General features: G+C 46.8%; 1 protein-coding gene and 1 long non-coding RNA gene across 2 annotated transcripts in view; both read left to right on the top strand.

The window, feature by feature from the left end:
• Nucleotides 1–11319, top strand: part of LOC309328297 — a 151635-nt gene that overhangs the window by 21153 nt on the left and 119163 nt on the right. The window lies entirely within an intron of this gene.
• Nucleotides 45–10176, top strand: CCDC43 (coiled-coil domain containing 43). The gene is made up of 5 exons (XM_081838252.1): nucleotides 45–239; nucleotides 3369–3456; nucleotides 5938–6073; nucleotides 8088–8146; nucleotides 9375–10176. The coding sequence occupies exons 1-5, from the start codon at nucleotides 75–77 to the stop codon at nucleotides 9560–9562; spliced, it is 636 nt and encodes a 211-aa protein (XP_081694378.1). The 5' UTR covers nucleotides 45–74; the 3' UTR covers nucleotides 9563–10176.

The raw sequence follows: 11319 nt of genomic DNA, 5'->3' as shown, positions 1-11319 counted from the left end.
GCAGCTTCCGCCGCCGCCGCGCAGGCGCGCTTCCTCCTCCTCCTCCTCCTCCCCAGGTTTGGTGGCGAGCCAAGATGGCGGCGCCCTGCGCGTTCGAGCCGTGGCTGGAGGGGCGCCTGGCTGCACTGGGTCTCGACGGGGACGTGTACGGCGGGTACATACGGGGCGTGCTGCGCGAGGCCGAGTGCGACGCCGAGAGGCTGGAAGGGCTGGCGGGGGCGCTGGCGGCGGGGGAGCAGGTGAGCACGACACCCACCGCACCGCATTGCAGCGCGAGGGGGGAAAGGGGGCCGAGGCGACCCTGGGCAGTCGCGGGTGCCGCCTCTCCGTTCTGGAGCTTATTTCGTCCCTGCCTGTCTGGAACCCAGGTTCTCCCGTGAGTAACTTCTGAGGGAGGGAGCTGATCTGGATAGCGAGGAATGGGGTCGATTCCTCCCCACAGGGCCGGCCCTGCCATGGGGGCAGCTGCCTCGGGCGGCCAGTTGTGAGGGGGGGTGGAAAGGTGCCTAGAAAAGTGCCCCCCCGAGCTAGCTTTCTGCCTTCGTGTGGCTGGCACGCTAGGGAAGCAACTGCTTTGGGTGACATGCACCTCCCACCCACCCCACCCACCAGGGTGCTGGACCCGATCTGTGTCTGTGGCAGGTCTTGCCCCAGGTGCCCAAAGGTCTCTGTATATAAAATAATAATACCGTGGTACCTCGGGTTGTGGGACGCAGGTGGCACTGTGGGTTAAACCACAGAGCCTAGGACTTGCTGATCAGAAGGTCTGCAGTTCGAATCCCTGCGACGGGGTGAGCTCCCATTGTTCGGTCCCAGCTCCTGCCAACCTAGCAGTTCAAAAGCACAAAGTGCAAGTAGATAAATAGGTACCGCTCCAGCGGGAAGGTAAAAACGGTGTTTCTGTGTGCTGCTCTGGTTCGCCAGAAGTGGCTTAGTCATGCTGGCCACATGACCCGGAAGCTGTCTGCAGACAAACGCCGGCTCCCTCGGCCAATAAAGTGAGATGAGCACTGCAACCCCAGAGTCGGCCACGACTGGGCCTAATGGTCAGGGGTCCCTTTACCTTTACCTTACCTCGGGTTACATATGCTTCAGGTTACAGACTCTGGTAACCCAGAAATAGTGCTTCAGGTTGAGAACTTTGCTTCAGGATAAGAACAGAAATTGTGCTCCGGTGGCAGCAGGAGGCCCCATTAGCTAAAGTGGTGCTTCAGGTTAAGAACAGTTTCAGGTTAAGAACGGACCTTCAGAACGAATTAAGTACCTAACCCGAGGTACCACTGTAATATTACAGTCATACCTCAGGTTACAGACACTTCATGTTGCGCGTTTTCGGGTTACACACCACACCGAACCTGGAAGTACCGGAACAGGTTCCTTCTGGGTTTCAGCACTCGCGCATGTGCAGAACCACAAAATCACGCATGTGCAGAAGCGCCAAATCGCAACCCACCGGTGCACATATGCGGCGCTGCAGGTTGTGAACGCTGCCTCCCGCAAGGATCATGTTCCCAACCCGTGAGTCCGCTATAATAATAATAAATTTATTTATACCCCGCTCATCTGACCGGGCCTCTCCAGCCACTCTGGGTGGCTCCCAACAAAATATTAAAAACACGATAAAACATCAAGCATTAAAAGCATAAGTCAGCTTGAACCAGACAGAACTAGTTGAGCTGTGGGTTTTTTTTGGGGGGGGGGGATCTCAGTCAATATTATAATAATTTATACCCTGCCCATCTGGCTGGGCTTCCCCAGTCACTCTGGGCGGGTCCCAACAGAATATTAAAAACACGATAAAACATCAAACATTAAAAAAACTTCCCTAAACAGGGCTGCCTTCAGATGTCTTCTAAAAGTGAGATAGTTGTTTATCTCCTTGACATCTGATGGGAGGGCGTTCCACAGGGCGGGCGCCACTACCGAGAAGGCCCTCTGCCTGGTTCCCTGTAGCTTCACTTCTCACAGTAACGGAACCACCAGAAGGCCCTCAGAGCTGGACCTCAGTGTCTGGGCTGAACGATGGAGGTGGAGAGGATGCTTCAGGTATACAGGACCGAGGCCGTTTAGGGCTTTAAAGGTCAGCACCAACACTTAATTGTGCTCGGAAACATACAGGACAGGTGTAAAATGGTCTTGGTGGCCACTCCCAGTTAGCAATCTAGCTGCCACATTCTGGATTAATTGTAGTTTCCGGGTCACCTTCAAAGGTAGCCCCATGCAATGAGTCTTGTGTGGCGTACTGGCTAAAAAGGCTGATAGGATCATTGTACAGTTTGAAGGGGTCCCGAGGGTCATCTAGTCCAACCCCCCCCCTGCAATGCAGAAATTTCAACACACTGTTCCTGGCCGTGATCTAGCTTCTTGTCATGAACTTGGTTGGTATCCTTTTTAAGCCTCCTTCAATCAGCTCCCCCTCCACCCGTATCTGCAATGTGGGGACAATGCTGATCTACTTTGCAGGGTTGTCATAAGGATTCCAATGAGATAATAGCCCTCCCCAGGTGTTCTATTTATTCATGGGACCGTGGTGGTGAGTCCTGCTCTCTCTCTTGTTGTGTTTCCTCGGCCCCCTGTGGGTTGAAGGGTGAGCTTCTTAAACATGGAGGACCCGTACTCATCGAGGCTCCTTGCGTAATTGGGAGGTTCCCCACTTCATGCATCTCATAGGACCAGGTTGGTAGACTGTGAATGCCAGCCATTTTCTTTTCTCAGGTAATTCTCTCCATGAGTTGTAACTCCCATCATGCTTCAGAGAGAGAGAGCAAAGATCTCATATTTTGTATTGCCACAATAGTCATCAGTCTGTGGACCTGAAGAGTGTTTCGCTCTGTGAATTAGTATCTTTACCTGCACTCGGGCATAGCATACCATACAAATAGAAACATGTTACAGACATGTGATGTACAAAGTAAAGAAAAAAAGAGAGCAAAGTAGCTTTAAAGCAGGCTTCCTCAACCTCGGCCCTCCAGATGTTTTGAGACTACAATTCCCATCATCCCCGACCACTGGTCCTGCTAGCTAGGGATCATGGGAGTTGTAGGCCAAAAACATCTGGAGGGCCGAGGTTGAGGAAGCGTGCTTTAAAGTGAATCAATCTCTCTTATTTATTTATTAAATTTGTATACCACCCTATACCCACAGATCTTTTTACATTATAAATAAACACAAAATACATAATAAAAATGAAAACAACTAAGCTAAACCTTTTGCTACACCCTGGTTAAATTCTGGGAGGGCTTTTAAAAAAATTGGCTAGGGGGCAGGTCCAGGTTTGGCATTCCAAGTCTCCCAAGTTGTCCCTTGCTGTGTCTTTGTGATGGACAAGCCTTTTTCCTCCACTAATAAGCATCTTTTCTTTTAATCAGGATGAAGATGTACTACAAGAAGTTTGCAGAGAAATCATTGAAAGGTGGTCAAAGGCCCAAAATGACGGAAGTAATGAAAAGAAAGAAGGTATTTCACATTCCTTTTGCTTTCTGTGTGGCTTTCAACTTATTGGACCAAAGCTTTAAAGTCTTTTCTCCCATATCTGCCCTTACCCTATTTGTTATTTCCTATTTCCTTCCCCCTTGATCTGTCAGGCATCTGTTCCCTGGAACAATAACGGAAGCTTTTTAGAAAAATTGTTTTCACTCTGCAGGTGAGGCTCTCTTGCACACACTGTCTTGTTCCGCACAATGTAGGAATTGGGCCTTTAGTGTTGTGGCATCTGCCCTTTGGAATTCCCTCCCCTTGAATATCAGACAAGCACCGTCTCTGTTGGCTTTCCGGCGCCTACCGAAGCCCTTCCTCTACCCAACAAGCCTTTTAAATTGAGATCTTTCTCAGTCTGCACCTTTAATGGAATTGTTTATAATAATTTTTAAAATTGCTTTATTGTTTGTCTGCCTCGGCTCCTTTGCAAGGAAGGACAGGATAAATAAGTAAAATAAAATAAATCTGAAGAGCAATTACAGATTAAATGAAAAATTACCCCCTATTCTATATTGCATGCATTTCCTATAGATTTTTTTTATTTTTTGGCGGCACCCATGTTCTACTCCATAACACAGTTATCTGGGCAGCTTGCAATAAAAACACTGTATATATAAAATAAAATATTAAAGCATAAATTCAAAACTATAGCAGTAGAGCAAAACCAAGAGTACATGAGACCTACAAGATTATAAACAATAGATTTAATAAGGATTTTTCAGCCTTCTGTAAAAGGTTTATTAGTTATCGAGAGGTTAATAGGGTTATCTGTTTGATGAAAGTTTGATATTTTTCCATAGGTCTGGCTATAACAGAACATTGGTTTTTACCTTCGAAAATACAAAAGATGTATGGTACAGAAAGCAGATGTTGGTACTGCAAAGCAGCAACAGGAGACTTGAGCCACTTGTGGTGGGAAAACATTTAACGTTACTGGAGAATTATTACACAGATAATAGGAGCAATGCTAGTAATGCAATATGCAGTCCTGTGATATGTTTCCTTAATCATGTAAAATACTGTAATGTGCTGCCTGATCAATAGGCTCCTCTTTTAATCTACAAGCTAAGGAAATACAAAGATGGTCTTGATTTCACGTGTGTAAAATGACAAATTTAAACACTAATATATTATGAACGCTTGTATGTACAACACTTGTGTATAAATACATATGGATGTGTAACGGTTGTAAGGGGTTACTTGTGCGTAAGTTGCCTTCAGTTTTGGTTAGATTGCCTGCCCAACCATGCCTTGGCTGACAGCTCACACTCCGTGGCCGGTCAGTCGCTTGCAGAATCCGTCAGTGGGCGTTTCTTGAACCTCTTCCAGCATAAGAGCTGTTTGACGCCAAGTCTCCTCCTACTTTCCCTGCGCGGAACTCGTCTGCGCAAGTATGGGGAAGGCAGAGGCGTGTCAGCGCTCTCCCCACTAGTCTCTGGTGAAGGGTCTTGGAGCCCTGTCTCCAAATCCTCCATCTCCTCCTCTTCTCTACTGGTGTTACGCTGAATTCCTTCCCCCCCTGCTGGTCCCCTCTCCTGCATCGTTTTGGAGCCTTGCCTCCACCTCTCGCTCTGATGTCAGTTCCCTGACAGGATGTAACGATGTTTACATATTTTTAAAAATCAAAATATTTAAGAGTGGTAGGAATGTCCCCAGTGTTCTTAAAATGACTTGGGTCTGACCTTCATATTTCATGATTTTTATGTTCAGCATTTTATGTTGCCTTCCATGTGTCATCAGAGCTTGAATATCTTCTGGAAGTGATGCAAGATTTAAAAAATGCATTTCGGGCAAGCAATTTGGGATGAGATGGGCGAGAAGTTATTTTAGGGGCCTGCTTAAAATACCAAACTGTTTTGATGTTGATTCCAAACGTTACTCGCCTTGTGCTCAAAATAGCACATGAAAACTGGCCACAAGCTGTTCCTCTCCAGTATCTTGGCTGTGCTGTAACTACAGAACATAAGGCCCCAAGGGTGAGATTCAAATAGGACTCAGCTCGCCTATGTGCGTTTCCAAGCACAATTCAAAGTGTTGGTGTTGACCTTTAAAGCCCTAAATGGCCTCGGCCCAGTATACCCGAGGAAGCGTCTCCATCCCCATTTTTCAGCCCGGACACTGAGATCCAGCACCGAGGGCTGCGAGAAGTGAGGTTACAGGGAACCAGGCAGAGGGCCTTCTTGGTAGTGACACCCGCCCTGTGGAATGCCCTCCCATCAGATGTCAAGGAAATAAACAACTATCTGACTTTTAGAAGACATCTGAAGGCAGGCCTGTTTAGGGAAGCTTTTAATGCTTGATGTTTTATCGTGTTTTTAATATTCTGTTGGGAGCCGCCCACAGTGGCTGGGGAAACCCAGCCAGATGGGCAGGGTATAAATGTTGTTGTTGTTGTTGTTGAAGAAGGGTGATCATGGACTTCTCTTTCTTTACCCTTGCTTTGTCCCCTTTCCTTCCCAGATGAGATCCAAGCTATAGCTAACATAATTGAAAAACAGGCACAAATCGTGGTGAAGCCCAAAGAGGTCGCCAAGGAAGAGACACTACAGAAGGCTGCCCTCCTGGCACAGTATGCTGAGGTGACAGATGATGAGGAATATCCTTTGTGCTGCAAATTCCCAAAGCATGTTGAATCTACTCTCTGGCTGGCTGATCCAGTAACTCAGGGGTTGGAGTCCATGGGTTCCTTTCCCCCTCTATTATTATTATTATTATTATTATTACTATTTGTTAGTTAGTTACAGTGGTGCCCCGCATGACGAACGCCTCGCAAGACGGAAAACCCGCTAAACGAAAGGGTTTTCCGTTTTAGAGGCGCTTCGCAAAACGAATTTCCCTATGGGCTTGCTTCGCAAGACGAAATGTCTTGCGAGTTTTTCCGACTTTTTTTCCCTCCCCCCCCCCTTTTTCTAAGCCGTTTATCAGCTGATCCGATAAGCCACTAAAAGCCGCTAATAGCGCTAATCCGCTAAGCCGTCAATGGCTTGCTTCGCAAGACGAAAAAACCGCTAGATGAAGAGAATCGCGGAACGGATTCTTTTCGTCTTGCGAGGCACCACTGTAGTTAGTTAGTAAGTAAGTAAGTATACAGTGGTACCTCGGGTTACATATGCTTCAGGTTACATACACTTCAGGTTACAGACTCCGCTAACCCAGAAGTAGTACCTTGGGTTAAGAACTTTGCTTCAGGATGAGAACAGAAATCGTGCTCTGGCGGCGCGGCAGCAGCGGGAGGCCCCATTAGCTAAAGTAGTGCTTCAGGTTAAGAACAGTTTCAGGTTAAGAACGGACCTCTGGAACGAATTAAGTACTTAACCCGAGGTACATAAAACATAAAATCACAATGTAAAAACACAGAATATATGTTGTATGTGTGTGTGTGTGTGTGTGTGTGTGTGTGTGTGTGTACAACCCAATAAATGCACAACCCAATAAACCTCCTCCTCCCCAACACATTTTAAAAGACCATTGGATGTCGGTCAGCCAAAGGTCTGTATGAAGAGGAATGTTTTTGCCTGGCGCCTAAAGGTGTATAATGAAGGTGCCAGCCGAACCTCCCTAGGGAGAGCATTCCACAGACAGGGATTCACTGCAGAAAAGGCCTATTCTTTTGTTGCCAACCTCTGGACCTCGTGGAGGAGGTGCACGAAGAAGGGCCTCAAAAGATGATCCTGGGGTCCGCATTCCTATGGAGAGGCGCCCTTGAGGTCTTTATAGCCTGCTCTGCCCCATGAACTTAGTTTACAGTATACAGTAAATTACAGTATACAGTGGAACCTTGGTTCTCAAAGGACTTAGTTGACGAACAAATCGGCTCCCAAATGCCAAAAACCTGGAAGTAAGTGTTCTGGTTTTCGAACTTTTTTTGGGAGCTGAACATCTGATGCGGCTGTCGGCTATGGTTTCTAGGTTGCCTGTGCCAATCGGAAGCCACACCTTGGTTTTCGAACATTTCGGGAGTCAAACGGACTTCCAAAATGGATTAAGTTCGAGAACCAAGATTCCACTGCACATGCATATTTATAGTAAAGTTCTTCGCCTTGGACTGTAAGAACATTCACTGTGGATCAGTGTGTGTATTATGGGTTAATGAGGGGTAATTAGAGATCTGAAACTCTCCCTTAAAACAGATTTCAACAACGGCAGTCCATCAGATGGAAAATAGGTTTTTATTTCATTGCAGTATGCACCATAACATTGGCAGCCTGTGATTGTCACATATCCAACTGGTGCGGACTGGTCAGGCAAACTAACAGAAAAAAATTGCTTTGAGACGAGTGCAAGTACAGATGACTTTCAAAACGGACTAGACACAATCATGAACGGCCGGTTTATTGTTGCCTATGAGCTGCGATGGCTAGGAATCTGATTGTCAGCTTCTGAGAAGAAGCAGAGGTTGGAGATCTCCATCTTGCCATACTACAAGCAAATATCTTCAGAATATTCTGGCAATGGGGAACCAGATTTCAGTATCTTGAATGGCTTCAGAGTCCTTTTTTTTTTTTTGAGGTTGTGGTCATGCTGTCTCATCACCAGAACATCCCTCCCACCACAGCATTCCATATCACCCAAATCCTAATTAGTGACCAAATGCCCTTAACTCGGCGTACTGAAGCAGATGGCGAAGATGATCCTGGGGCAGCAGCAGTGACCGTCAGTTCCGAAAAATGTATCCTTACAAATAGGGTATTCCGAGGCCACAATATTATTAGTAATGTGAGATGGGGAATGTTGACTTATTTGAGAACAAAAGTGGGGTAGTAATTGGCAGGGAATACTGTGTCTGAGGGGGTAGCAATTGTATATAGTATGGAATCTCTGGAAGGGAATCTTGGGAAGGCAAGGATGAAACAATCTTACTGGGTGGTGGTTGGGTTGCAAGCTGTAGATACTGAGTTATGGAGTCATTTTATATCTGCTGTTAATAGGAAAAAATCTGCCAGTAGTTGCATGCTGGTCGAGCTTGGTTTCATGTGTTTCTTGTAAGCTAAATTGGCTGGGTTACTGTAGCTCATACGACAAATATTTCAGGTAATTTATATAGCACTTCCTAATCTCCAAGCTGCTATATAGTTTTCATTGTATTACCTCTCAATACAAGTGAGGTTGGTTGAGATAAAGTCAATGGAAATCAAGGGTATAGATGAGGAAAATGTGGGAATTGAATGCAGGGATCCCAGACTCTAAATCATGGGTTAGCAAACTAAGGCCTGGGGGCCGGATTCGGCCCATTTGCCTTCTGGATCCGGCCCGCGGACGGTCCGGGAATCGCCACGTGGATCGGCATGGGGATTCTGATCGTTTGGGCTGTGCGATTCCCGCCCCCCCTACACCACGGCAGCGACTCCTCCCTCCCTCCTCCTGGCTTCTCCCCGCCCTGCCTAGAGGAGGAAGGGGGCTGAGCTTTGTTGAGCCACGGTTGGCTGAGCACCATTTTAAGCAGCCCCTCTCTGGAGCAAGCCCTTTTGCGCCACTTATTGTCCTGCCGCCGCCATTCGCAAGGCACAGGTGCTGTGGTTGGCTGAGCGCTATTTAAAGCAGAGCAGCCCCTCTGGAGCCAGCCGTTTCATGCTGCTCATTGTCCCTCTGTGCCGCCAGTCCCTGCCGCTCGCATGGCACAGGTAAGCATCCACCGGGGCTCGTCTGGTGCTGTGGAGAAGGGAGGGGAGAGTCGGGGGGGGGATTTACCCCCCCAAAAAATATAGTCCAGCCCCCCACAAGGTCTTAGTGACAGTGGGCTGGCCCCCTGCAGAAAAAGTTTGCTGACCCCCTGCTCTAAATCTTTCCATGAACCAGCTTTGGTCAGTTGTTTTGATGTGCCAGTCGCAGGAAGAATGATGCTCATAATTCACTCTGTGTGTCGAGTTCTTTGTTCTCCTCAACTCCCTCCTTGTCAGCTCTGTTCAGAAACACAAACCTGGAAGCCGTTATGAATGCCCGGAAGCTGGAAAGAGAGCATCTGCGGGACGAGTCGCATCGGAAGAAGGAGCAAGACAAACTCCAGCGGGAGAAGGACAAGTTGGCTAAGCAAGAACGTAAGGAGAAAGAGAAGAAGAGAACACAGAAAGGCGAGAGGAAGCGGTAGCATGGAACTACAGCTGGACTCTTCTCGTTTCTTCCCTCCCCTCCCCTCTGTCTGTTATATGGCGCAGCATGCACACAGACCCAGAGGAAGGAATCATTTCAAACACTTTGGCGTGTGTTGGCTTTCAAAGCTGCAAATCTGTCCTAGGCAAGGACTGTGGGGAGGGGTGAAGGGAGTCCTCTGAAGCACTGAAAGAAAACTACACACACATATTTGTTGTCCAATTTGTTGGGCTCAATGGTCGTGGCCAACATCTGTAACCAAAGAACTGCCTTCCCCCTCCCTTCGTCACTTTCTATTTTTATTAACTACATATGGGGAACTGTATGATTGAGGGAAATATTTGGAAACCCCTTTATTCACTCTAGCCAAAGGTTGCTTTTGGTTGGTGGAACTGTGAATGAAACCCAGTTTCCTACGTATGTACGCCAGGGAGAGGCAACACCCTTTATGAAGTTGAATTAAGAGCCTAGTGCAGCACCCGTAATCTTCTGCAGCCAAGTGTCACCTAATTTTTGTTTCTTTTTCTTCTCATTTGGGGCTGGGCTAGTAAATCTCTGTAAACTTCAACAAGGTTGTATTATTGCCATCTAAGTAAAGTTCTGTGAATTTTATTAGCGCGTGACATGTTTGAATCCTTAGCTCTTTGTCATGTACTGCAATTGTAGCAGTAAAGCTGAGCTGGAATGGAGGGACATAGGGACCAAAGCTGTTTGTAACTGGTTGCTCACAGCCCAGAGTCTGTGATAAAGGATAGTTTGCCAGGGTTAAAATTCCCAGTGAAAGGGAGAGGTGTGTGGATCCATCACGTTGTTTCGTTGCGCCAGAAGCAGTTTAGTCATGCTGGCTACATGACCCGGAAAGCTGTCTATGGATAAACTATGGCTCGCTCGGCCTAAAAAGAAGATGAGCGCTGCACCCCATAGTCACCTTTGACTTGGCTTAACCGTCCAGGGGTCCTTTACCTTACTCTTGGAAGATAGTGAAGCTAAGGGCCAGAGTGTCCAGATTAGAGCTGGGCAATATTTGGTTTTCAACATTGCGATATATCACAATGTCTGAAATAAGGATGGAGCTACGTAGAAGCATTGGCTGGCTTCACTGTTTCTCCCACATTGTGATTTCTGCATAGTGCACAGACACACCATGATTCGCAATATGTTGCCAGGTCAAAAACAATGAAGCCGTTAACATGATACAGACTCAAAATGGTTTCGGAAAATATATCAAGATATTGCCCAGTCCTAGTCCAGATGAAGGACAATGGTAGAACAAGCAGGAGAATGAGTCCAGATGAACGGTATATGACTAAGTTTAAACTGGAGGATCTTAGTGGTGCTGCTTCCCTTTCCATCGTAAAGAGGAAGAATCTGCCTCATTCAGACTTAAGTTCTTATCAGGCCAGTCTTATTTTCTTTGAGAACTCTCTGGAAGAATTCTGAAGCTGCTGGAAAAAAAGGAACCTGGGATTTTCAGTGAAGGAAAAGGAGGAACTTCTGCCTTCAGACTTGAGAAAACAGGTTCCTGAACTAAACCCTGGCACAATGTAGCCCTGGGTGGGAATGAAACAGAGAGAGCTCGGCTGTTGTGGGGACGACCTATTTTGTTGAGAGACAAGTGGCACCAGGGAAATGGAGCAAATTGTCTAGTAGTAAAAGAACCTCCTACTCTTGGTTTGCCAAGGTCACATTCTGTCTTATAATTAATTAATTAATTAATTAATTTTGTATACTGCCCTTCATCCAAAGATCACAGGG

This window comes from Podarcis erhardii (genome assembly GCF_964252035.2).
Source record: "Podarcis erhardii genome assembly, chromosome: 13".
NCBI classification, from domain to species: domain Eukaryota; kingdom Metazoa; phylum Chordata; class Lepidosauria; order Squamata; family Lacertidae; genus Podarcis; species Podarcis erhardii.
Note: the sequence above shows the minus strand (reverse complement) of the source record. Positions and strands in the feature narration are given on the sequence as shown.

Excerpts from the sequence above, each read along its gene's own strand:
- CCDC43 (XM_081838252.1), top strand. The coding sequence starts at position 75 with ATGGCGGCGCCCTGCGCGTTCGAGCCGTGGCTGGAGGGGCGCCTGGCT. Across the intron at positions 240-3,368 it reads CGCTGGCGGCGGGGGAGCAG|GATGAAGATGTACTACAAGA; the intron begins GTGAGCACGACA and ends TCTTTTAATCAG. Across the intron at positions 3,457-5,937 it reads AAGTAATGAAAAGAAAGAAG|ATGAGATCCAAGCTATAGCT; the intron begins GTATTTCACATT and ends TTTCCTTCCCAG.